Source organism: Brassica napus, chromosome C4 (genome assembly GCF_020379485.1).
Source record: "Brassica napus cultivar Da-Ae chromosome C4, Da-Ae, whole genome shotgun sequence".
NCBI classification, from domain to species: domain Eukaryota; kingdom Viridiplantae; phylum Streptophyta; class Magnoliopsida; order Brassicales; family Brassicaceae; genus Brassica; species Brassica napus.
Genome location: NC_063447.1, coordinates 54,130,438 through 54,157,701, shown reverse-complemented (window position 1 = coordinate 54,157,701; position 27,264 = coordinate 54,130,438). Strand labels below are relative to the sequence as shown.

Here is a 27,264-nt window from a genome sequence, read left to right as displayed (position 1 = left end):
ATATTTTCATATCTTATCTTCGTAATCAGGCTCGACCCTAGCATGTGCAGAAGGCACATTTGCACAGGGCCCATCACAATTTTTGCATTTTCTAAGCTTAGATTAGGATCCTTCTAAAAAAAAAAATCTTTTAAGAAAAAGTCTCCAAATTTGTCTCAGCCCAGGGCCCATAATATTATTGAGACGGGCCCGTTCCTAATGATTTGATCAACCATTAGCGGTATTAGCAATTTCATATTCAAAAGCTGAGGTTTATGGAGTTGGTTAGTGTTTACTTAAGTAGTTATTAGTATATAGATAAAATTGTGTAATGAAAAAGATATAAAATTTGGATTTGTTATAAATCATGGAGTGGATTGCCATTAACCAGGTTTGGTCCAAGACCGGCCCAATACCTAGAAGATGGAGAGATGGCCGAAGCCCTAGAGAGAGGAGAGAGAGAGAGCCGACTTCAGGAGAGAGAGAGGCAGCCACAAAGCTTGGAGAAAAAGATACCCTTTTTCTTTTCCTAGTAGATGTAATCTTTCCATTATTATGTATTAGTAGTTTTTCTAATCCTAGTGAGTTTAGGTTTTAGATACTTTCCATTTATCTTCATCTTGTAATCTTTATATAAAGGAACCCCCTTGATCATTAATAATAACACAAAAATATTCAGTCTCTAAACTCTCTAATTACAATACGTTATCAGCACGATAGACTCCCAAAACCCTGAGACAAAACCTAACCTAAAATCCGTCACACATAAACCCTAAACCAGGCGCAACTTAAAATCGATCGATCTCTCCAACCCTGAGGAACCAGATGACGAGCCACATATCATCTTGAAGCTCTTGACAAGAAAAATTCATCCCCGCAAACCGTTCGTCGGTCAGATCTCAGACGCGCCCTCACTCGCAGAAACAATACGCGGCGCCGTCTTAGTCTTTTGGAACCCTAACCCAGAAGAACCCTAAATTGTTCTTGCTTGTGTTCCAGCTCGTCAGCATCCGATCAGCTACAGCCCTAAGGTGTTCCTGATCCTAGAGGACCTCAGTTTCCAGTTCACATCACAACCAGCTTGAGTTCCCAATCAACCAGCTCGCGAACTCGATAGGAAGATGGCAGCTCGCGTCCGCGTCGCAGCCCGCGTCCCAGGTTCATCTGTTCATCTTGGAGGTCCGGTTTCTACAATCTGCAAAACAAAGGTAAACCTAAATTCTGAGAACATGAATCGAACCTGGTTGTTTTGTAAAGATTGAAACCCTAAAATCCGAACTCTAAAGATGAAAGCCATAGGAAAAATAGATCAAATCCTAAAGAGTAAATCGAAGCTCGAATAAGTCTGATCTCCTAAACCATAATTCGAGATTGATCCATTGATCAATTAAAATCAAAGTCTTAATGATTTTGAATCTCAAATCAAATTCCCTTGATCAAAGATCAAAGTTTCGAAATCCCTAAAACCCTAAATTGGAAAATCGGTTTTAATTGTTTGATTTGAAACTTGATTGTTTTATTTGATCACCTAGAAAGATTGCTAGGATTGTTTAAACTCGAATCTGAATTGCTTGACTTGTTTAAACAAAAAACTTGATAAGCCCTTGATTATATCATCTCGTGGACGTGTGGCTCATCTTGGCCGTAAGGCATTGCTTGAATGTTTAAATGTTTAAAAACACTTAATATCGATTTATATTCCTAAAGGCCTTGAAACCTTAATATTAAAATCGAATCCTACTAATGTTTGAACCGAAACCCTATAATTGATTAAGATTATTTGCATACATATGAATCTGAATATGGATTGCATTCATACTGTTTAAAAGGAATCGAGCAGCATGTAGTTTATAAAATCTTGAAACCGTTTGCATTAAGTCTACATAGCCGTGTGGCTTGGTGATTGTTTCGCACCATGGTCGATTAGATTGCTTGATTTTCATAAATGCGTAAGACATGTTTGTGGCCGAGCTTGTTGATTATCTTGCGGCCACATGATGACATTGTGAGACTTAATTTTGAATGATGATGTGATTTAGATGTCGAAAATCTCAAACAGATACTATGCAGCCCTTAATCTCTCCGGAGATAACTACTTGCAGTGGGCGCTAGATACAAAGATCAGTCTAAGGTCAAAGGGACTTGGTGATACTATCATCAAGGGCAACAATGAGACCAATAAGAATCGGTACATGGCTATAAGTATTATGCGCCATCACCTCATTGAATGTCTAAAAGATCAGTACATCACGATGGAAAATCCACTAAAACTTTGGGATGCTTTACAGCATATATATGATCACCAGAAAACGGTGTTACTTCCAAAGGCTAGAAACGACTGGAAGAATCTTAGATTCTTGGACTATAAGTCGGTGGATGAGTACAGTTCAGTCTTATATAAGACGGTCTCGATGCTGAGACTTTGTGGTGAAGTAGTAACCGAAGAAGAGTTACTTGAGAAGACTTACTCTACATTCCATTCATCGAATGTGATACTGCAACAGCAGTACATAATGAAAGGCTTCGCCACATATACTGATCTGATCTCGTGCCTGCTTCTGGCCGAGGCAAACAATGAGCTCTTGATGAAGAACAGTGAAGCTAGACCTGTTGGAACAGCACCATTACCGGAAGCTAATGAGGTTGAAAAGAAAGAACCCAACGAGTGCAATTACGTCCAAAACAATAAGAGATCACATGGCAATGGCCGTGGTGGTTACAAGGGGCGTGGCATTGACAATTACTCGAACAGCCGAGACAACTACTCGACTGGCCGGAAAGGAAACCACAATAACCGTGGTCGTGGTTCCAATTATGGTCGTGGCCGAGGTAGTTATGGCTGTGGTCGAGGCGGCATATTCAAACCGTCTTACTCGACCAAATCCGTTTGTCACAGATGTGGAATGGGAAACCATTGGGCCAAGAACTGTAGAACCCCTAAGCACTTATGTGAGCTCTACCAAGAAAGTCTGAAGAACAAGAACCCGGAGGCTCACATGGTTCACAATTCCGGATATGAGGCCGATAATGATTCCGACATAGGTAATAAAGGTCCTGGATAATAAGATCTCAAATCCATTGGATCATGTCTGGAACATAATGGAACCACATGAAAGTGTCGACACACACACACATTTGTATAAAGATACATAAAGTTATAGCACTTGAACATAAAGAGATGAACGAGGATCATGAACCCACGAATGAGTACTCATACAATCATAAGATCATAGAGATCAGAAAGATAAAACGTGGAGGTTCAAAGTATCTAAAAGAGAGATGGGCGTATTGGCCATATACATATACATAAACGCCATCTGATCAACCAGTGAAATAGATGGATCTTGTGAGATAAAGAAACCGTGAGAAAAGACACATGATCACAAGGTCTAGAGTGTTCATGTTTTCCTAATAACAGCATTCGATTATAGCTTGTTACACAAGGTACTCACAGAGATCAAAGGAACATATTATAAGGAGATAAACTCCTACGTGGTGGTTGCTGCTACAGAATTTTCGAAATTGAAAATGGTTTGGTCATAAGAAAGAAATTAGATACAAATGATGTAGTAAGCAGCATATGGATCACTGGATAAGATGAAAGAACAGCTTCGTTCCTAAGCTGATTCATGGACTGAAACATAAAGCAGCTGCATATAGTATGTAAAAGAAATTGATCACGCATGATCATTGATCTTGGAGTTGTATAAAAGACAATCCAATACAGTCAATACATTTGAAATTCCTTGTGATTATACTAAACCTAAAAGAGGTTAGTAGGCATAGAATAAATCTATGTGGGTGTCCGACCAAAAGCGTCCGGCCCCGGCCCTTCAAACTAAAGATGTCCGACTCTGTCCGTCTAAGGACGTCCGGCTTTTAAGACGAAAAAACATCTGGCCCTTCTTCTTGATCACGGGCCAGTAGAGACAAAAGATCAACCGGATACAAATGTATTGTAGTCTATAAGCTTGTGAGAGCCGAGATCTATGACCTAATCATATATATTTCAGTGTGTGATATAATCCACAGCAATAGAGGTCATGAGACACCATCAAGAGATGGATAAGAGACTACAATGTCCGAGATAGATATGGTACTGTCTAAGGTAAAGAAATCGATGACCACATCCATGAGAGTGTTCGGCCGCAGAGCCATAATAAGAGATTATAAACTCACAGCAAAGATCATTGATCTTGAACACTCATGAGACAAGTAGTGGACATGTATAGACAAGGTCTATGATCTGAACATGGATCGACCAGATTAATACATAGTCGAATGGTAACCATAAATTGCCGAAGTAAAGATTTTGGCAGTATACGATCACGTCTAGACTATGGACACATGCAAACATGATTTGCAAAGACCCAATAGTGATCCCTGAGAACAATATGGTTGACATTGTTTAGCACACATGCTTTACCGGGACACTTAATGTCAAAGTACATGAGAAACAACCTGAGAAGTCGAAGTGGTCTAATTACGGTTCAGTAATGAAACTGGCCGATTACTCCCATCCTATACATATAGGAAAGATCACGCACCAAGATGCGTAGAATGTAGAAACCTACACTGAGGTTCAAATCAGGGGGAGTAGTGCGTGTTGTACTCTTTTTCCTTCATCATGGTTTTGTCCCACTGGATTTTCCTGATAAGGTTTTAATGAGGAAATATGAAGCGTACTACAAATCCTGTATGGTTATGACATCCAAGGGGAAGTGTTATAAATCATGGAGTGGATTGCCATTAACCAGGCTCGGTCCAAGACCGGCCAATACCTAGAAGATGGAGAGATGGCCAAAGCCCTAGAGAGAGGAGAGAGAGAGAGAGAGGCGACTTCAGGAGAGAGAGAGGCGGTCACAAAGCTGGAGAAAAGGAAACCCTTTTTCTTTTCCTAGTAGATGTAATCTTTCCATTATTATGTATTAGTAGTTTTCCTAATCCTAGTGAGTTTAGGTTTTGGATACTTTCCATTTATCTTCATCTTGTAATCCTTATATAAAGGAACCCCATTGATCATTAATAATAACACAGAAATATTCAGTCTCTAAACTCTCTAATTACAACAAGATTTAAATTGTTTAACAATTTATACGAACAATAAATCAAATTATTTTGCTTATATTACCCAAAATTAATTTCAAAATATAGAATTGTAATAAACTCTATTTAAGAAATTAGTAACTCTAGAAATTTAGAAAATTATATAGTTATAAAATTATTTATCTTTAAAAAATTTTACTGGACTTTGTGAAAAAATGATTTGTGGTAGACGAAAAATCTAAAATAGGACGATCAAAAAATAGAATTTGGTATAGTTTTATAGCCCAATTTGTATAAATAAATAAAAATTAGATTTTAAAATGTTTGGGCTTCAAAAGAATTGAGCCTTGAATATAAGTTTTGTCTGATTCTGAGTAAATTGTTATGTCGTCAACTCCTATTTTTCCGTTGTCGGGAAAGTCGATACAATTTCTTTGATTTATGTCGGTATTTAACATTTTAAGTTTGTGGAATTGAAAAATAAAAATATTTTTAAAACGTGATTGATGAGAGATTTGCTTATATCTCTATCTTTGCACAAAAAGAAAAAAGAATCTCTTTCAATCTACTAGAAAGAAACAAAGGAAGATTTTGTTTCTTATTCATCAAGAAATAAGCCCTAGATTGATTGAAACTTCCTTCAAGAAACCATGGACAAAGTTGTGAGAATGTCTTCAGAAAAACTGTAGCTACGCGCGTAGTAGCTATTTTGAATCCTCCCACTTACTTCTGAGCATGAGGATGTAGAGCTTTATTATAAAATTGAAAAAGACACACAACCCTAAACTAACAACTAAAAAGATCAGATTTTCTTAGATAAATACCTTAGGATAGCAAGAAAAGTTGTTTTTTTAATCATAAATATATCACACAAGAGTAAATGACCTAAATATGTTTTATTAAAGAGGTAAAAGACACTTAGACTACTAAGATTAACTAATAGTATATACCTATGGTTTGGATTTGCAAGGATGGGGTTTTGGGATGGGGTTTAAGATTAATATATATATATAGATTTAAAATAATAATTGTATAAAAATTTCCAAAAAAAAAGAATTCTCGGATTCAAAATATTTATTATAATAATACAATTTTTAATATTTTTATAATTACCTAAAATATAAATATTATTAATTTATTATTTAATCATTTATGTGTTTAGTAGTTATCATGTCATAAGTATTCCGCAGACGCACTAATTTCAAAATATTGTATCAATCGTACAAGTCTCTTAATAATGCTTAAAAAACAAAACCACCCACGTCCACAAACGCATACAACCGTATCCGCAACCGCCGCAATTACACCAGGCCGGCACAAAACTCTCTAGCTCAGGAAATAGATCGTAGTCGTTTACAAGTAACACCAAAGAATGGGAAAGGCGGACCTATGGGTTATGGCCCAGACCAGAAAAATAAGCCGACTATAAGTACCTTCCTACCCCTTCTCTAAACCCCTAATCATATCGATGGACACGTACTCTAGCAGGGTAATCGCCCCCAAGGTAATCTTCTTCTCATTTTGAATTCTTCTTACTCAGATCTCTTTTGTTAATCGGAAATTAAGAAAAATTGTATGTTGTATTTTAGGCACCGTTCGATAGTGAGGCTGCTGCTAAGGATGAAGCCATCAGTTCGAGGTAATTGATTGATGCTTTATTTATTTTGTGAGAAGATATTTATATGTGTTGATATTTTTTTTTATTTGCATCTCCTGCGAATTAGGGCTAGGATATCTGTTGAAGGATACGAATTTAATAAGGACACTGAGAATGAAATCAGGATTAAGTTGGTTAATCACTTCAAATCATGTGGCTATGTTAGTAGAGTTGATTTCCCTCCAGAGCTCTTTTGGACAGGTTTGTGTCTCTTAATATTTGTGACATAATAATATAATATTTGTGTTGTGTGCTAATTGAAAATTAATTGTTCTTTGTTGCAGTCGTGCTTTTGTTATTATTTTTGGATATGGCGCAAAAGAGAAAGCGCTGCAACTTAATGGAAGTGACATGGGAGGTTGGAATGCCCTTGTTAAGTTTGCACCCGAGGAAGAAGATGAGGAATACCAGGCGGAATCAGACTATACAGATTTTGTTATGAATCAGCTACTAAATGACGAAAGATTGTAAGTTGATACTCTTTTTTGTTTTCTTTTGCATCCTGTAAAAATGTTGTGCATGTTGATAACATGCAACAAATTACTGCAGTAGGTTTGGCATTTGCGTTGTGGGGTATGACTCCTCCCTTCTTAAAGATGAAGTCGAGGAGGCTTTGACTGCACATTTCTCTTCTTGTGGAGTTATAATACATGTTGACGTTGATCTCCTCGACAAGATGACTAGTATCTATTTTTCCGAAGAAGAAGGAGAAACTAGTGCCATGAATCTTGATGGAAGTCAAGTCGACGGATTCAAAATAAATACTATGCTCGTACCCACAACAGCCAGAAGTAACCCTCCCCATCCCCCCGGTGAAACTCATTGTGGCTATTGTCCCCCAGGTGCATAACACGTTTTTTTTGATTCTTTACTTTCAAGGTTCATTAATCTTCTCATGAATTCGTCTTTTATTGTTTCTGTAGCTCAAATGCTTGAGTTTGCCGACGAGATCCAGGAGAAGATCGACTTTTATATGACTGAGTGGAGGCTCAATGCGATGACAAAGAAGCTCAGTGTGCTTAAGAAGCAGAGGGCCAGGGCTCTTAAGAAGCAGAAGGCCAGGGCTCTTAAGAAGCAGAAGGCCTGGGCTCTTATGACGCAGAAGGCCAGGGCCAAGGAGGGAGAGGGGTCACAGTCCTTTTGAGAAGGAGCGGATGTTGATGTAATGAATTTCTCTCTCAAGAGACTAATTAGAAGCTCTTTGGTGTTTATCAATCATGTGATAATACTATGCAACCTTCCGTTTGTTTTGTGTGTGTTTTGTTGATGAAAACTTAAAACTTATTTATCTTACTATTATTTGCCGTGAAAACGGCCGATTCCACCATGAACTTGACGTCTCCATTGTTTTCATACACAAACTATTGAATCAAGCCAACACCACCACGAACTAAGTTTAATTTTGAATTTCAGAAATGAACTTTTCCAATCTGGCTAATTACTACATAACCGAATCTGATTTCGGTTTATTTAGCTTCGGGTGCTGACGTAGCACGCACGAGGCTAGAATGGTATTGGTCGGTTTAAAATCAGACCAAATTAATTTTTTTTTCGATTTGCCTTGACAAAACGACGTCGTTTAGAAAATTTTTTTGGGTTAATTAGATTTAGGGTTCATCGCGATTTCAGAAGAACAGAACAAAGAAGAAGAAAGAGGAAAACAGAGACGACATGGGAGATACCGGAAATGACAGACTGATCAGCTTTGGCTGCTACTATGGTGGAAAATTTGAAGAGGTTGATGGTAAAGATCTTTACAATGGTGGTGGTTATAGGATAATGGAAGCTTATCCTAGTTGTTTATTTCCAGAGCTCATGAACCAGCTACCCATAAGTCTTTATGGTCAAAGAGTGTGGTTTAAGTTTCCATATGAAGGTATAGAAGAACGACACTTGATAAGAAACGGTGACGATCAGTTCAACAAGATGTGTAGAACTTCAGTATGGGTAGATTCAATCGATATCTTTGTTGAGCCAGAGACAGAAGGAGATGAGTCAAGAGCTTAGAACGAGAGAGAGGAGACAGAGAGGTATGAGGCAGGTTCAGAGGTAGAGAGATATGAGGCCGAGAGGAATGAAAACCAATTTGATGAAGAAGCAAGAGTAGAAAGGAATGTGGCTGATTTTGTTGATGAAGATTTTGATGAGTACGCTACACCTTTATGTTCAGATGATGAAGATGGTGTTGAGAGAGATGGGTATTTGAGGTACATAAAAGGCAGTGGTGATCTGAAATTAAGACAAGCTTTTGAGAGTTTGGAAGCTTTCAAAAAAGCTATGGTTGACTATGTGCTAAAGCATAGATGGAATATTAAGTATGTGCGTTGGGAGAAAGATAAATCAGAATTGAAGTGTGCCAGTGAAGCTGAAGAAGGAGAAGAACAATGTATGTGGAAGATTTACTGCTCTTATGATGAACCGTTACAGAAGTGGCTAGTTAAAGTGTTAATGAAATAGCACACTTGCATGAGGAGTGGACGGTCAAGCCTGCTTACACAAGAGGTTATTGCTGGGTTGTTCGTTGATGACATAAGGGAAAATCCAAAATTAAAGCCAGAACAGATTTTAGAAGAGATTCAGAAGCGATGGGAGTTGACTGCAACCATAGATCAGTGCCGAACGCAAGGAAAAGGGCATTAGAAATTATCAAAGAGGAGCAGGACTTACAGTTCTCACTGCTTAGAGATTACAGAGTTGAGTTATTGGAGTCGAATAGGGGCTCATCAGTCCATCTGGAGACAGTCCAAGGTGACGATGGTAGTGATGTCTTTTACAGATTCTATGTATGTTTTGCTGCGTTGAAGAATACATGGACCTCTCACTGTAGACCTATATTTGGTCTTGATGGATGCTTTCTTAAGTGTACAACAAAAGGTCAGTTGTTAGCAGCAGTCGGGAGAGACGCCAACAACCAGATGTTTCCCATTGCTTGGGCTGTCGTTGATGTTGAGAATGAACCCAACTGGAGATGGTTTATTGAGAAGCTGCAAACCGACTTACACCTGCAAGATGGTAATGGATTTACTGTGATTTCTGACAGACAAAAAGGGTTGTTAAATGCTGTAGAAGATTTATTACCACGAGTGGAGCATAGGATGTGTGCAAGGCACATCTATGGAAACCTAAAGAAGGTACATCCTAACAGAGCTGACATGAAGGGATTGTTTTGGAAGGTTGCAAAGAGTTACAATACAGCTCAATACAACAAAAGGGTGGATCACGTTAAAGCATACGATATGGACGTCTATAACTCAATGATGATGAAGAATCCCAAAAACTGCAGCCTTGCTTACTTCTCATCAACGTCTTCATGTGATGATGTAAGTAACAACATATCTGAATCCTTTAACCACGCCATAGACCCTGCAAGATATATGCCATTTGTGAAGATGTTAGAGACAGTACGCCGAAAAGCTATGCTCCGGATAGAGGCAAGAAAGCTTATATCAATGAAACACAAAGGAAAGTTTAGTATTAAAGCAGTGGAGAGAGTGGAACTAGAGCAGACAAAGATCAGGCTGTGTAACATCTATCCTTGTGGTCATGAAATCTTTGAAGTGAAGGAGAAAAACTTTTAATACAAAGTAAAGATGTTGGAGCATAGTTGTACGTGTAGGAACTGGGATATGTCCGGGTTGTCTTGTCGTCATGCTCTGAAGGTAATTGTTGAGAAGAAGAGAAAGAAAGAGGATTACATTGGTGATTGCTATCTCACTTCGAAGTGGAGAATGCAATACCAAACACCGATTGAGGCTGTTCATGGTGTGAATTTTTGGAAGAAGACTGATGAGTCTGTGATTGTGCCTCCAACAACAGAAGATACAGATTCAGCGTTAGGAAGAAAGAAAATTTCAAAGAGGATAAAAGGGAAGAACGAGTCACCGAGCAAGAAGAAAACAAAGGTTAGACAAGAGTCTTCAACTAAGATTTCTAGAGAAAAAAGAATCATTCATTGTGGAAGATGTGGAGCAGTTGGACACAATTCGAGAAAGTGTTCTAGCATAGGTGTTGAGATTCAACGTCCACCCAAGAAGAACAAGACAAGCTCGCAGCCAATGCTTAGCCAAGTGATTGACTAGAATCTTAGTTCTATGTGATTCTTTTGCTGTATTTTTCTCATCTCTATTGTGCTTGCTAGGCTATGGTTATGTTTGTTGTCTTTTGAAACTAATTGTGTGTCATCTCCAAGACTTTTGTTTGTGTAATGGTATTTTTTTTGTTTATGAAAAGCCACTACTTTTGGTGTTTAAAATAGAGGCAAACATGTTTAATAACCGCATGTTCATCTTATTACTACGTAAAACATGACACAGTACAAGACAAGTTCACCTTCTTACTAAATAATACATGTCTTACTACAAACATAATGCAGATTCATAACCAAACTACATAAAGAGCTTATACAAAAGACCAAACACTACAACACACACAACCATGTTCTTCAAGCTCTTAAGTTTCATCTTGACATCTTCAATCTCCTTTTCAAATCCTCTTAGCTCCTTCTCATAACCGCTAACCACACTGCAACAAGTGCGAGTTTTGATTGCAAGAGATTCCATCTCAGATTCACAAACTTATAAACCCTTCTCAAAGGTGCTTGAAGCTCTCTCAATTTCATCGAATTTTTGCTTCATATCCTCAATCTCCTCAACCATTGATTCATCTGTCCATTTGAACAAATGATGACGATTGTTCTACAACAATACGGCATTACGTTAATATCAGTCGGCTCAATCATGATTCCACTATATCTTCATCTTCTATCTATGATATCAAATTCCCTATCAAATTCATTACAAAGACAAAAGAAAACTAACTAACAACATTCTGGTTTCATCATTCAATCTCTCAGTCTCTGACATACCTCATCGCCATAGGGACATTTGTGAAAGAGACGCCCCGGATTAGTAATGGTTTTTGATGTGAGCCGTATGACTCGTGTGCCACATCTACAGTAGGTCGGCAAGCCTCTTCCGGTATCTCCCATGTCGTCTCTGTTTTTCTCTTTCTTCTTCTTTGTTATGTTCTTCTGAAATCGCGATGAACCCTAAATCTAATTAACCCAATTTTTTTTTCTACTTCAGATGACAAAACGACGTCGTTTTGTCAAGGCAAATCGAAAAAAAAATTAATTTGGTCTGATTTTAAACCGACCAATACCATTCTAGCCTCGTGCGTGCCACGTCAGCACCCGAAGCTAAATAAATCGAAATCAGATTCGGTTATGTAGTAATTAACCAGATTGGAAAAGTTCATGTCTGAAATTCAAAATTAAACTTAGTTCGTGGTGGTGTTGGCTTGATTCAATAGTTTGTGTATGAAAACAATGTAGACGTCAAGTTCATGGTGGAATCGGCCGTTTTCCCCTATTTGGTTTGGTAGACAGAAAGCATAATCGTATCCTTCGAAACTCGCAAATAGACTCATTAATAGTGTGTTTGTCTGTGTAATTAATTCATAATGAAGAAATAAACGCGCACAGTACCAAGTCCACCTTCTCTGTCTCTGCTCCTGTTCTTGCTTAAGTTCTCTCCCTTTTTTATCTTCTCTAAACATTCTTTATTTGATGTTATCTTGTACTAGAAACTCAATCCTGTCATGTGCAAATCGAACATCTTTGGTTGCTTTATATTCGTTAATGAGTAAAAGATCTTTAGTAGTTTGGTGGAGAATAAACAAGAAGTCAAGAAACTATTTTGATCTAAGAGTTCGGTTGTGGTCAGAACCAATCAGACGAGTATATGAAATTTTGCTGACTGATTGTTGTGTGAATGAAATTTAAATATGAGCTAGAACCAACTTTAATTTGCTTCACTAAATTTGGAATCCCAATCAGTAGATATATTAGAAAAAAGGAAATGGGAAAGACCGACCTATGGCCCAAACCAGACGACTATAAGTACCTTCCTCCTTCGCCATCTTGTCTTAATCCCTAAAATCTGAAAAGATATCGCAAAGCGGCAGCCTAGGTTATAATAACAAGATCTCGATGGACACGTACTCTCGCAAGCGATCCGCCCCCAAGGTAATCTTCTTCTTACTCGGATCTCTTTTCTCCATTAAAGGTTTGTTATATTCGGAAATTAAGAAAAATATCTGATTACATATGTTGTATTTTAGGAACCGTTCGATAGTGAGCCTGCTGCTAAGGAAAAATTCAATTACATCAGTTCCAGGTAATTGATGCTTTATTTATTTTGTAAGAAAATATTTGTATGTGTTAATAATTTTTATTTCTTTTTGTATCTCCTGCGAATTAGGGTTAGGATATCTGTTGAAGGATTCAGCCATGGCCGACTTACGGATGAAATCAAGAGTGAACTGATTAATCACTTCAAATCATGTGGCGACCTCATTAGCGTTGAGGTTCCCACAGACCCTATTTTAGAAAGGTTAGTGTCTTAATATTTGTGACACAATATATTATTGTGCTTTGTGAGCTAAAAATAATAATAATTGTTCTTTGTTACAGTCGTGCTTTTGTTAATTATCATGGACATCTCGCAAAAGAGAGAGCGTTGCAACTTAATGGAAGTGACATTGGAAATTGGAAGGCCCTTGTTAAGTTTGCACCCCGGGAAGAAGACCTGGATTACCAGGTGTCATTACGTTATCATAGATCTCTGTATTCTGACCTAGCCAATGACGAAAGATTGTAAGTTGATACTCTTTTTGTTTTCATTTTGTTAAAAAATGTTTGTTTTGTGTTGTTGATTATTAACATGCAACAAATTACTGCAGTTGGTATGGCATTGCCGTTTTGGGGTATGACACTTCCCTTCCTGAAGATCAAGTCAAGAGCATTTTGACAGAACATTTCTCTTCTTGTGGAGTGATAACACATGTTTTCGTTTGCACTCCCGACGAGTGTACTAATATCTATTTTTCCAAAAAAGAAGATGAAGCTAGTGCTATGGATCTTAATGGAAGTAAAGTGGGCGGATTCAAAATAACTACTATGCTCTTAGCCACCGCCATAAGTAACCCTCGCCTTGCCCCCGGTGATGAACCTACGGTTGGCTATTCTATCCCAGGTACATCAAATGTTTTTCTTGATTCTTTATTTTCTAAGGTTACTTAATCTTCTCATTAATTCGCCTTTATTGTTTATATATGCAGCTCCTTTTCTTGAGTTCGCCCGCGAGATCAATAAGAAGCGCGATGATTATATGACTGAGTGGAGGGTCAAGGAGAGGAGGGAGAGGGTCAAGGCGAGGAGGGAGCAGGCGAGGAGGGAGCAGGCTTTCAAGGCCTCGTAATAAGAAGATCACCACGGCCATGATCAGGATGGAGAGGAGAAGGGCTCCTTTGAGGAGAGGATGTTGATGTAATAAATTTCTCTCTCAAGAAACTAAGAAGATCTTCGGGTGTTTATCAATCCTGCGATAATTATATGCAACCTTTTTTATCAGCCGTTTGTTTTGTGTGTGTGTGTTTATGTGTGTGTGTGTTGTGGATGATAAACTTAGAACTTATTTATCTTAGTTTTATTAGCCTTTGGTAGACAGAAGCATAATCTCCTCATCATTGCCTACAATAGTATATTTGGAGACTCGCAAATAGACACATTAATTGTGTGTTTGTTTGTGTAATTCATTATGAAGAAAAAAACGCGTACAGTACAGATTATAATTTCAGAATTTAGGCTCCATGCCCACGAAAAAAAAACACAATAATCAAGAAACTAGGTAGACACTGTTGAGGATACTATTCAACTTTCAATAATTTGTTTGTACTTCTATATCCTATTCTCTTTACTAGGGGCATGGCCCGGGTATCTTATTGATGTGTTGTATAATTTTGTGTACGATTAGTGAGTAACAATTTTTGAGTCACACATCATGATTACGTTGATATAAGAATGGTCGGCGAATTCAAATATGTTGATATTTTCGTATCTTATCTTCGTAATCAGGTTCGGCCCTGGCATGTGCATAAGGCACAATTGCACAGGGCCCATCAAAAATTTTGCATTTTCTAAGCTTAGATTAGGATCTTTATAAAAAAAAAATCTTTTAAGAAAAAGCCTTCAAATTTGTCTCAGCCCAGGGCCCATAATATTATTGAGACGGACCCGTTCCTAATGATTTGATCAACCATTAACGGTATTAGCAATTTCATATTCAAAAGCTGAAGTTTATGGAGTTGGTTAGTGTTTACTTAAGTAGTTATTAGTATATACAAAAAGACACACAAACTTAAACTCACAACTAAGAAGATCAGATTTTCTTAGACGATAAATACCTTTGGATAGCAAGAAAAGTTGGTTTTTAATCATAAATATATCACACAAGAGTAAATGACCTAGATATGTTTTATTAAAGAGGTAAAAGACACTTAGACTACTAAGGTTAACTAATAGTACATACCTATGGTTTGGATTTGCAAGGATGCGATTTTGGGATGGGGTTTAAGATTAATATATATATATATATAATTAAGATTTAAAATAATAATTGTAAAAAAAATTCCCAAAAAAAAAGAATTCTCGGATTCAAAATATTAATTATAATAATACAATTTTTAATATTTTTATAATTACCTAAAATGTAAATATTGTTAATTTATTATTTAACCATTGATGTGTTTAGTAGTTATCATGTCATAAGTATTCCGCAAACGCACTAATTTCAAAATATTGTATCAATCGTACAAGTCTATTAATAATGCTTAGAAAACAAAACCACCCACGTCCGCAAACGCATACAACCGTATCCGCAACCGTTGTAATTACACCAGGCCGGCCCTAAAAGTATAATTTGTCATTTACCTAGTTCATAGAAAAATGTGATTATTATTTTGGTCAAAAATAAAAATCTGGGTCATTTTGAGAGATTCGCCCATTTTATTTAGTTCACAAATATATTACAAAACAATTATGAACTCAAAAAAAAAAAACTAATACCCTCTGATTGGAAAGCAAGGAACAATAAAAAATTTAGTAACTTACACATTGATCCTAGAAATACTCTCAAATTAGCTGAAATGGAATCATTGCTTCATGCTGAGGCACAAAACTCTCTAGCTCAGGAAATAGATCGTAGTTGTTTACAAGTAACACCAAAGAATGGGAAAGACGGACCTTCCTACTCCTTCTCTAAACCCCTAATCATATCGATGGACACGTACTCTAGCAGGGTAATCGCCCACAAGGTAATCTTCTTCTCATTATGAATTCTTCTTACTCAGATCTCTTTTGTTAATCGGAAATTAAGAAAAATTGTATGTTGTATTTTAGGCACCGTTCGATAGTAAGGCTGCTGCTAAGGATAAAGCCATCGATCAGTGGTAATTGATTGATGCTTTATTTATTTATTTAGTGAGAAGAGATTTGTATGTGTTGATATTTTTTTTCTTTGCATCTCCTGCGAATTAGGGTTAGGATATCTGTTGAAGGATACAAATTTAATAAGGACACTGAGAATGAAATCAGGATTAAATTGGTTAGTCACTTCAAATCATGTGGCCATGTTAGTAGAGTTGATTCCCCCCAGAGCCTCTTTTGGACAAGTTTGTGTCTCTTAATATTTGTGACATAATAATATAATATTTGTGTTGTGTGCTAATTGAAAATTAATTGTTCTTTGTTGCAGTCGTGCTTTTGTTATTCTTTTGGGATATGACGCAAAAGAGAAAGCGTTGCAACTTAATGGAAGTGACATGGGAGGTTGGAATGCCCTTGTTAAGTTTGCACCCGAGGAAGAAGATGAGGAATACCAGGTGGAATCAGAATATAAAGATTTTGTTATAAATGAGCTACTAAATGACAAAAGATTGTAAGTTGATACTCTTTTTTTGTTTTCTTTTGCATCCTGTAAAAATGTTGTGCATGTTGATAACATGCAACAAATTACTGCAGTAGGTTTGGCATTGCCGTTTTGGGGTATGACCCTTCCCTCCCTGAAGATGAAGTCAAGAGCATTTTGACAGAACATTTCTCTTCTTGTGGAGTGATAACACATGTTTACGTTTGTACTCTCGACGAGTGTACTAATATCTATTTTTCCAAAAAAGAAGGTGAAGCTAGTGCTATGGATCTTAATGGAAGTAAAGTGGGCGGATTCAAAATAACTACTATGCTCTTAGCCACAGCCATAAGTAACCCTCGCCTTGCCCCCGGTGATGAACCTACTGTTGGCTATTCTATCCCAGGTACATCAAATGTTTTTTTTTATTCTTTGTTTTCTAAGGTTACTTAATCTTCTCATTAATTCGTCTTTATTGTTTATATATGCAGCTCCTTTTCTTGAGTTCGCCCGCGAGATCAATAAGAAGCTCGATGATTATATGACTGAGTGGAGGGTCAAGGCGAGGAGGGAGCAGAAGTTCATGGCCTCGTAATAAGGAGATTACCACGGCCATGATCAGGATGGAGAGGAGAAGGGCCCCTTTGAGAAGGAGAGGATGTTGATGTAATAAATTTCTCTCTCAAGAAACTAAGAAGCTCTTCGGTGGTTATCAATCCTGTGATAATAATATGCAACCTTCTTTATCAACCGTTTGTTTTGTGTATGTGTGTGTGTGTGTGTGTTGTGGATGATAAACTTAGAACTTATTTATCTTTGGTAGACAGAAGCATAATCTCCTCATCATTGCCTACAATAGTATCCTTCGAGACTCGCAAATTTAACACATTAATTGTGTGTTTGTTTGTGATTCATTATGAAGAAAAAAACGCGCACAGTACAGATTATAATTTCAGAAATTAGGCGCCATGCCCACGAAAAAAAAACACAATAATCAAGAAACTAGGAAGACAATGATGTCTTCTAGCTAATACTACTATAGAAGCGCAGCAGTTCGCCCTAGAGACGCTCCTAGACACGATTCCCGAAGCAGCGCCGGAAGCAAACTTTCTCGACGCCGGTAAGGCCTCTGGCCGCCGGCGTCGGGTCCTCCACTCCGTCACTTGCTCCGATCTGGTTTCTCCTTGCTCTATCGTCGTCTTCAACATCTGGGTCTGTGTCTTCGCCGTCGCCTACGGCTCTGTCTCGCCGTCTCATACGGCTCTGTCTCGCCGGCGTCTCTCGCCGGCGTCTCTCACAACAGTCCCTCCGACTCCTCTCCAGGTCATCGTCTCTCCTACGTATTCCAATTCTGGTTATATCGTCACTCCCCTCTCCAACCAAATTCCTGAGCCTCTTCTACTCCGCCTCTCCCCCTCGCCGGATCTAGACAGCGGTCAACAAGTCTCCTCTCCACAGAACCGCCTCGTCAATTCATCAACTCCAAATCTCGAACACTGGTTCAAGAATCTTAACCGAGGGTTTCAAATAGACAGATCCCTTGATTTGGTCCTTCATTTTGTTGTATTGGAGCTACGGCTCAGCCTAGGGTTTGTTGATAAATATGAATCCCGGTACGGTAATATCGGAATTCAGATGCTCCGCTTGACCCCAGCTCCCGCCCCCTCTTGGAATATCATCAAGAACATCTACTCACCTCCCGCCTCCTCCGTCTACTTCACTGTGGCCTCTGCCGCCGCCATCCATCCTACCGGCATTATCACTACTACCCCGCTCACTGCCACCTCCTCTCCTGCTCCTCTCGACGCCACCACTTCTCTCGCCTCTTTCACCGTCTCGTTTATCCCTCTCCTCGTCGCCAGATATACTGTGCAAGAATGTGGACTCACTAGATTTACTCGTCACTACGTCACCGTTGCGTTTCCAACACACTACGCCGTCTCAAGCATCGACGGTTCTTCACAGAGTTGGCTCTATGATCCTCTCAGCCCTTTCCTCTTTGCCGGAACTACTGTGCAAGAGTGTGGACGCGCCAGATTTTCTCGCTACTATGTCACCACTGCGCCTCTATCACATTAAGCCGTCTCAAACATCGACGGTTATTCACAGAGTCAACTATGCGACTTTCAGATCGGAGCTGTTACACAGAGACCCAACCATCCCAAAGCTTTTTTATCTCTTATCCGATGTTTGCTCACACATGTTCTGGTTGAACGAGTGCGATGACTGTATGCTTAGGTCTCCTTTGGCTACAACTTGTTGGGCTCGACACGGTAATGTTGAGTTCCGAGGTTTTGACCCAACTAAACCTTCAGCTCTGTCATCAAACTTCATCCTAAATGCCTCTTTGGAGGTAAAGTTAGAGCTTGAGATTCACCTAGTCTCTTCGGTAAGCCTTGTTGGATTTAAAGCTGATTATGCTTGTTTCAAAGCCAAATCAAGTCGTATAGGACTCCGTACTCTCAGTGTTGTCTATAGTTCTGGAGCTTCTCACCTAAAGTTCTTGCTATTCAACATTCCAACTTCTTCTAATAGGTGTTTCAACGTCGTTTTCGACTATCAATTGTTCTTGAGAACAATCGCCATGGGAACAAAAGTGGAGCTGCCTTTTGGGTTTCTTCATTTCGCTGAGCATGACTCACCCCGAAATGGTTTTATCTTTAGTTGTTTTGTAATGTTTTCTAGTTTCGTTCTACCGTTGAGCATGGCTCCGAGATCTTCTGCTTCAGTTGTAAACATTGATGCTCATTGAGCCTTTTATAATATAAGTTGTGTTAAAAAAAAAAGGTAGACAATGATGAGGATACTATTCAACTTTCAATAATCTGTTTGTACCTCTATATCCTATTCTCTTTATTTGTTTCTTCTCTCCCGCTCATTCATTCTTCTTTTTTGAGCTATTCTTTTCACAACTTCTATCAAATTCGACATAACGAGTCAAAAGCGAATAACTAATCAAAATTGTATATATTTGAGCATAGCCGAGTCAACTCTGTTATCTAGGTTCAATCTCACCCACACTGAATATACAATAACTTAGTAACAACAATACTAATACATATAGTGATTTGTTTTATACATTTTACTTTGTTATTAACTGTTATTGATTTACAATACATGTTTAATATTAAACAAACAAAATACATTTTAACTACTTATTTGCAAAAATAAAAACCAATTTTGAGTTTTTTTTTCATACTTTTAGAGGTTGGCTTGTATTGGTTCTTTAGAGATTGTTTCCACCACTGATTGAGTCGTTAAGTCCGATTCAAAAAGCCAACACAAGCAAAGGTTGTGTTGTTGCTAACAGAAACCAAAATCTCAGATTGAAGAGAGTTTGTACTTGTGTTGGAGCAAAAGAAAATGGCTAGCTTCACTGCCTCTGCTTCCACCGTCTCTGTCTCTGCTCCTGTTCTTGGTAAAGTTCTTTCCCTTTTTATCTTCTTCTAAAACTCTCTATTTGATGTTATCTTATACTAGAAACTCAATCCTGTCATGTGCAAATCGAAGATCTTTGGTTGCTTTATGATGAGTAAAAAAGATCTTTAGTAGTTTGGTGGAGAATAAACAAGAAGTCAAGAAACCATTTTGATCTAAAAGTTCGGTTGTGGTCAGAACCAATCAGAAGAGTATTTAAAATTTTGCTGACTGATTGTTGTGTGAATGAGAATTAAAAATGAGCTAGAACCAACTTTAATTTTCTTCACTAAATTTGGAAGTCACTGGAGTTAGAGTTGTGACTTTTGATTATTATTGCTCAGGTTTGCCTCCAATGAATAAGAGGAAGGGATGAGTGAGATGCTCAATGGAGCCCAAAGCAAGGAAACGTCTCATCCGTAGGATGATGAAGAATCTCGTCTTTCACTTTGAACATGTTACTATTATGTCTCTTTTAGCCTTCATCAGTATTCGTCTCTCTTTTCCGTTTCCATGTCAGCACATGAATCAACAATATGATATTCTGGTTTATTGTAATTTAAACTAAACACCAAAAAATTTCATGTTTCATGATCAAAAGGATGACTAGGAGCAATAAAAGTTAATGTTAGTCAACCACAACCATTTGATTTGCTTGAATTAGAATCACTGAATTGTACACCAGAAAATTATTTAGATTTTAGAGTCTCCTGATGAACTTATTGCGTGATTATAGCGGATGTATAGTTGATAATCTTTGTTAATACATGGGGTATGAAGAAGGATGAAATAGAAAAACATCATTTTATTTGATCATTAGATAAGGCCAACTAACTAAAAATGAAAAAAAATTGAACTCCAACAACATAAAACGCAACATTGATACCAAAACTGGGTTATCCGTTTATTAATCCACAAAAAAGGAAGACCCAATCCCACCGATCTAGGGTTTCAACGATTGAATCTAATAAATTAAGGAGCTTTTTTCGAACATGTCAATTAAAATGATTTTGAAAAATAGAAGACCCAACCCCGGACTCTAAAATTTCAACGGGTGATCTAAATATTAAGGAGCCGTTGGAGATGTCAATTTTTAGATCCCTCTTGTAGTTTTCGGTTTTCCAAAGGAGTTTCGGATTAATATAAGAGATTGAAGATTTACCTGCATAAATGGGCTCCTCCTTGTTTCATGACCGTTCATTTTGTCTAAAATGAGACAAAAAATGAAATTGTTTCGGTTATTCTGTCGTCTCAAGGTTCCAAACAAGAGGGTAATCAGTTGTGACTACTGAACCTACTGGCATGTTTTTGGGCGACTGTTGTGTGTACGTACTTATTCTATAGCAAACCCAATTAGAATTTGATGGGGCCAACAAAATTTTCAATAAATTATGCAAACCATTTAGGAAGCCCACTAATTTAATCCATATTAAGTTAATAAGTATAAGATAATTTTCTTCAATTATAAGTCTATTATAACTACTATTTATTGTATACTACTATTTATTGTATACTACTAAACCTTAAACAATATGTTGATCAAAAGAAACTTAAACAATATAATTAGTTATAATTAGGTACTAAATTAAAAACCTATAATATTTATATTACCACATGACAATTAAAATCATATTAGTAATATATTGTTAAATTAAAAATTATCAACTAAATTTTGTGAAAAGAGAGAAATATTTTAAAAAATAGAAATCATCACATATAGTGTACATATTAAGCTAAGAAAGTGATGTTAGCAAGGGAGACTGAGAATAGGAGTATTGAGATTGGCAGGAGGGTTGAAATAATGATAGGATGGAGACCTTCTCGAGCGGGGTGGATGCGGATGAATACTGATGGGGCATCACATGGGAGCCCGGGACCGGCGGCTGCAGGGGGTGTGATGCGTAATGGCGATGGTGAGTGGTGTGGTGGCTTTGCACTAAACATAGTAAGGTGCTCTGCTCCTTTGGCGGAGCTTTGGGGAGTTTATTATGGTCTTGTGGTTGATTGGGAAAAAGGTATTAGAAGGCTGGAGTTGGAAGTTGATTATAAAATGGTGGTGGAGTTTCTCACTACAGGGATTGGAGATGTGCATCCGCTGTCGTTCTTGGTACGTTTGTGCAGTGGCTTCGTGACAAGGGACTGGTTGGTCTGAATCGTTCATGTGTTTAGGGAAGCAAACCGCGTAGCAGATGGTTTGGCTAACCTTGTTTTTTCTCTTCTGTTTGGTTTTCATAGACTTGATGTTGCTCCATTAGATGTTGTTATTTTATTGCAAGAGGATGTTGATGGACCTCTAAAGCCACGACAAACTCGTTTGTAGGCTTGAAGACTGTTTTTTGAATAAATATTGGGAGTCCTTTCTCCCAATTTCATACCAAAAAAAAAGTGTACATATTAAGCGTCAAACGATTATTTTATTACTTAAACTTATAGTGTACATATTATATCATCAAAAACTGCAATATTTATAAAATAATTCACAAATTAAAAGTTTACATATTAATAATAGATTAATTCAATATATTAAATAAAAAAATTCACACTCGATTTTTTATGCAGCTGTGTAAAACGTAACACATCATATACTTCTTTCCAGACAAATTTAAAATAGTTATAATGATTAATAAACCATAATATAAATTTATTAAATAGACAAATACCACGCTTTCAAAATACAGATCAAAATCTAGTACCTTATTGATTCAGTTGGCTCTACATTTGGGGAAGCAGCTTGAAACCATTGGAATGGAGAAATTTGTGGTTTGGGACACGCAACCAGGTTTCTTAGTGGGGGGGGGGGGGGGGGGGGGAGGATCTGTATTTAATACTTTCTGTCTCCTCACATTTGACCTCAAATCTGCAAACCCTTCCTTTAATGGAAGGAGACAATTCATCTTTGAGACCAGAATACACCGTAGAAGTGAATATCCAAGTAAGTAAGTCGATACTGGTAACTCCATTCTTATTTTTTTTTCCTAACTCATGTGACTTATTGTTGTTAGGTCTAGCCCAATTCGAAGAGGAATTAGTAAGGTGCCTTAGACCATCACCGGTTGCAGCAGCCATAATCAGCCATCTCTCTCTCAGCCATCTCTCTCTCTCTCTCTCTCTCTCTCTCTCTCTCCTCTCTCTCTCTCTCCTCTCTCTCTCTCTCTCTCTCTCTCTCTCTCTCTCTCTCTCTCTCTCTCTCTCTCTCTCTCTCTCTCCTCTCTCTCTCTCTCTCTCTCTCTCTCGCTCTCTCTCTCTCTCTCCTCTCTCTCTCTCTCTCTCTCTCTCTCTCTCTCTCTCTCTCTCTCCTCTCTCTCCTCTCTCTCTCTCTCCCTCTCCTCTCTCTCTCCCTCTCTCTCCTCTCTCTCTCTCTCTCTCTCTCCTCTCTCTCTCCTCTCTCTCTCTCGCTCGTCTTGTTAGGAATGTAAGTTGCTTTGTTTCTCGCGGATATAAATATTGTATGAAAATATATGTTATGTATAAAATGTCATAAATTTTGAATAATAATCAGAAACATTAAAATATAATTTTTAACTTCAAATAGTTTGAAAATCAGTCTTAAAGTTTCAATTAAATTTGTTGTAAAAATAACTGATGAATATTTAGTAATAACAAATGCTTGTGGAATTATATATGTAATTATCACATTAACTTCTCCAACACATATTATGCATCTTTTTCGGCTTCTTCTTATTTTTTCCCGTTATCATTTCGGTTTTTTATTAAATTTTGCTAATGTTTTCCTAATTTTTTACATATTGTTTGCCAAATATTTATTTTTTTGTCTCTAAATAGTAATACTAAACAAACAATCAATGAACCAAAAATTCGTCTTAGGATCCTTTCCAAGAATACGAAGATTCCCAGACGTGGTAGGCACAATAATACTTTACTTGGCCAAGCAAGGAGCCAGTACGGAGCCTGATCGGATCCCCCTCCTCCAACCGATCATACCTCCCATGGATATTTCTATCACTACAAGAGCGTATGTCTTCTAACTAATGTTATTGCAAATCTTGTTGATTTTGTCATTGCTAACAAAGATGCACAGAATCCGTTCAATGTTGACTGCTCTAAGGTGATCTAGTACTAGTTATATGATATCATGGTCTAAGCAGGTTCCTTTTCTTTGGTTTTAACTCCAACTCTTTAATGTTATGTTTTTCAACAGGCTAAAAGGACACTTAAGAACCTGAGGACTAAAGTCTTCCCCTCAAACGTGTTGGAACCCAATTTTTATAAGCTATTAGGCTGAATAAGAACTTAGATAAGTGTGAATTGAATTTTTATAAGCTCTGGGTAAAAATTTGATTTATTGTGAAAATTATTGGACTCATTTTGCAAATCTAACGAGCTGAGTAAGATGATCTGGGGCTTTCAAGGAAAAACTTGGTGAACAAGTTTAGCCAACTTGGTGTGCAAGCTAAGTCAACTTAGTGAGCAAGCTAAACCAACTTGGTGTGCAAGCTAAGTCAACTTAGTGAGCAAGCTAAACCAACTTGGTGACCAATCTAATCTCTACTATAAATAGAGACATAATCTCTTCCGAAAAAGATATCTCAAACACACAAAAAAAAAAGCTTCCCACAAGCAAACTCTTTAGGTCTTCTTCTTCTTTTACTTAGTAAGTCTCGAGATGATAAAAAGTAGTAGTTAGTTCACAGATTCTGTTTCGGGTGTAGCGAAACAGTCTCATCGTGGTTCTATCATGGGATTCATAAATCACATACAAACCGTCTCACATTACGGGCGATTTATTGAGTTAAGGAAAGAGATAAAATCTCGACTCCACGAATTCGTCTATTTCCTTAACGATTTATTAAACGTTTTCTACTCGTTCTATTATCGTTTATATGTCTTTTGTTTGTGATTTTCAATCAAGATTTTTGCGGTCCTACAATCTTAACTCAATACATTGGCTTTCTGCTTATCGCTTAAATCAGATTGAATATTGCGAACAATATTTCTAAGAAAATGATTTTGTAAAACATTTTTAAAAGCAATCTGAAATGATTTGAGAATACTCGTTAGCTATTCTGCAAAACATTTCGATCAATAAGACGAATCATATAAGAAAACGATTTACGCGACAGTTTCTGACAAGTTCGCGATCTCGTTTTTCTAAAAAATAGAAACGATCTATCTTGTTTGAAATAACGTTTAAGAACGCCTTTAAGGCGGATTTTGGAAATGACTATTAAACGTTTAAGAACGCTTTACGCTATTCTGGGAACATATAACGACTTAAGAGTTTTGATCTCTTTTTGAATTGAGTTCTCAATAATTACTAAGGTTTGAATTTTGTGAATAATTCAATAATGATTAATGATGTCACTGACATTAAGTCAATGAATGAGCTAAAACAATTATGCTCGTAAGATAACTCTTGTAAAATATGAATAAATCTTAGAAGATTGTGTCCAGAAGAATATTGGATAAATCTTATAAGATTGAATTCATAATATTTGGATATAACTTATAAGATTGAATTTATAATATTTGGATCAATCTTAGTTTAATGATTGAGTCCAAATAACTATTATAGATAAATCCAAATATAAAGATCGTGTCATATGGATAAATATATATATATATATATATATTGTGTATAGATGATTATAAAATATTCAATTTTGAATAAATCCAATATATAATTAGATGGTATTCAAATATATTTTTTTTTGAATAAATCTAAATCTAAAGATTAATGACTGCGTTCAAATAATCATAAATATTTAGTTATACAAATATGATCAGTGAGACGACAATCCTAATAGGGAATGGTCATCCATTTGGATTGCTTTCATGTGAAGATTTTTTAATGCCTAGTAAAACTATTATATATGTCTATAGTGAGTTGAATACTCTCGTGGAATTTTGAATTTTCTTATGGACAAATCAAGGCTTAGAACACACGCTCAAAGAATTTTGATGTGATAAAATTTCTTTTTGATGGACTGCATGTACATCAATTAATTTGATATATTAGGTCTGTAGGTAAAATTGGAAATTTTCCAATAAAATATATCTCTCACAAGCAAAGGCTATGAGTCATATGAATTGACTTTCAAGTAAGTCAAATATGCAAATTACAAAGCATATGACATTCACCACTGTGAACATAATGCGAAAGTGATTGAGCAAAAAAACTATGAAAGCCTAATATTCATATGAAATTATAAATTAGCTTCAGCAAGCAACATGCTTAAAAGAAGTTCAGTGGATAGTTCCAAAAGCTGACACACATCGTAGCACGGCTGGCGAATGTTGTAGCAATATTGGTTTACGTAGAGACAATATGAAATCTCAAACCAATTTGAAAAAAACTAACACATGAAGTGTTGTAGTTTTGAGTCAACATTCCATAACATAATGGAATGTGTATGTGGTAACTTAAACGAGATTAAATGTGTTAGAATTAACATTATTCCTCGTAAGAATTTCTCCTTGTTCAGTAGAATCCATTGCGGAACAAAAGTTCTAAACTCTAATACAGATGAATACAAGCATACATGATCCTGAGTTATCTCCGAAAATGTGGGGAGGGGCATCACATACCACATATAATAAATGGAAAAAGGCCATATACATTTAGGTAACAAACATTCGTACAAATACCGAAAAGTGTGGGGGTGCTTAGCAAAAGTTGAAAAACTACTTCCAAAAAGGTCAAAATTAGGCCTAAAAACTGTGATATCAAAAGTTTCAACTGGCGACCTTACGGATATGTACCAAAGGTTCATTATGAGATTAAATTTTAAAATCATCGAAGATAATGAGTTTATTGACTATTACTAAGAAGATATTTGATGGAAACCCACCACCGCGATTGGAGATCCCAAAAGGTTGGTTCAAAGGAACAATTAAGTCAAACAGAATATGATAAAAGCACTAAAACTTACCCATATCCTAAACAATAATCAGTGCTCTTGTAAATTTAAGGTTAAGCATTAGATTTTAATGAGATAAGACCATAGCCTTCATATAGCTTCACAGCCTCTGCTCCCCCCGTCTCTGTCGCTCGTCCTGCTCTCCATCTCAAGCCCACCGTCTCTGTCTCTGCTCCTGTTCTTGGTAAAGTTCTTTCCCTTTTATCTTCTTCTAAACATTCTTTATTAGATGTTATCTTATACTAGAAACTCAATCCTGCCATGTGCAAATCGAAGATCTTTGGTTGCTTTATATTCGTTGATGAGTAAAAGATCTTTAGTAGTTGGTGGAGAATAAACAAGAAGTCAAGAAACCATTTTGATCTAAAAGTTTGGTTGTGGTCAGAACCAATCAGAAGAGTATTTAAAACTTTGCTGACTGATTATTGTGTGAATGAGAATTAAAAATGAGCTAGAACCAACTTTATTTGCTTGACTAAATTTGGAAGTCACTAGAGTTAGAGTTGTGACTTTTCATTATTATTGCTCAGGTTTGCCTCCA

At 37.0% G+C, this 27,264-nt stretch overlaps 3 protein-coding genes across 4 annotated transcripts; all 3 read left to right on the top strand.

The window, feature by feature from the left end:
* Positions 1–6,749: 6,749 nt before the first annotated feature.
* On the top strand, positions 6,750–7,927 carry LOC125585246. Of its 2 annotated transcripts, none has more exons than XM_048753969.1 (4): positions 6,750–6,883; positions 6,967–7,149; positions 7,232–7,524; positions 7,606–7,927. In XM_048753969.1, exons 2-4 carry the CDS (start codon positions 7,034–7,036, stop codon positions 7,824–7,826), a joined length of 630 nt encoding a protein of 209 aa, XP_048609926.1. In that variant the 5' UTR covers positions 6,750–6,883; positions 6,967–7,033; the 3' UTR covers positions 7,827–7,927. The 2 variants fall into 2 exon arrangements, with proteins under 2 accessions (XP_048609926.1, XP_048609927.1); XM_048753970.1 differs by having other exon boundaries at positions 6,762–6,883; positions 7,235–7,524.
* Positions 7,928–12,596: 4,669 nt separating this feature from the next.
* Positions 12,597–14,201, top strand: LOC106394019 (nucleolin 1). Its single transcript, XM_048753968.1, has 6 exons — positions 12,597–12,707; positions 12,803–12,858; positions 12,943–13,074; positions 13,155–13,337; positions 13,424–13,716; positions 13,802–14,201. Exons 1-6 carry the CDS (start codon positions 12,672–12,674, stop codon positions 13,939–13,941), a joined length of 840 nt encoding a protein of 279 aa, XP_048609925.1. The 5' UTR covers positions 12,597–12,671; the 3' UTR covers positions 13,942–14,201.
* Positions 14,202–15,139: 938 nt separating this feature from the next.
* Positions 15,140–18,987, top strand: LOC111205465. Its single transcript, XM_022701325.2, has 5 exons — positions 15,140–15,835; positions 15,921–15,970; positions 16,276–16,458; positions 16,542–16,834; positions 16,920–18,987. The coding sequence occupies exons 1-5, from the start codon at positions 15,668–15,670 to the stop codon at positions 17,021–17,023; spliced, it is 798 nt and encodes a 265-aa protein (XP_022557046.2). The 5' UTR covers positions 15,140–15,667; the 3' UTR covers positions 17,024–18,987.
* The last annotated feature ends 8,277 nt before the right edge of the window (positions 18,988–27,264 follow it).

Excerpts from the sequence above, each read along its gene's own strand:
- LOC125585246 (XM_048753969.1), top strand. The coding sequence starts at position 7,034 with ATGGGAGGTTGGAATGCCCTTGTTAAGTTTGCACCCGAGGAAGAAGAT. Across the intron at positions 7,150-7,231 it reads CTACTAAATGACGAAAGATT|TAGGTTTGGCATTTGCGTTG; the intron begins GTAAGTTGATAC and ends AAATTACTGCAG. Across the intron at positions 7,525-7,605 it reads TTGTGGCTATTGTCCCCCAG|CTCAAATGCTTGAGTTTGCC; the intron begins GTGCATAACACG and ends TTGTTTCTGTAG.
- LOC106394019 (XM_048753968.1), top strand. The coding sequence starts at position 12,672 with ATGGACACGTACTCTCGCAAGCGATCCGCCCCCAAG. Across the intron at positions 12,708-12,802 it reads GCAAGCGATCCGCCCCCAAG|GAACCGTTCGATAGTGAGCC; the intron begins GTAATCTTCTTC and ends GTTGTATTTTAG. Across the intron at positions 12,859-12,942 it reads TTCAATTACATCAGTTCCAG|GGTTAGGATATCTGTTGAAG; the intron begins GTAATTGATGCT and ends CCTGCGAATTAG.
- LOC111205465 (XM_022701325.2), top strand. The coding sequence starts at position 15,668 with ATGGAATCATTGCTTCATGCTGAGGCACAAAACTCTCTAGCTCAGGAA. Across the intron at positions 16,459-16,541 it reads CTACTAAATGACAAAAGATT|TAGGTTTGGCATTGCCGTTT; the intron begins GTAAGTTGATAC and ends AAATTACTGCAG. Across the intron at positions 16,835-16,919 it reads TGTTGGCTATTCTATCCCAG|CTCCTTTTCTTGAGTTCGCC; the intron begins GTACATCAAATG and ends TTATATATGCAG.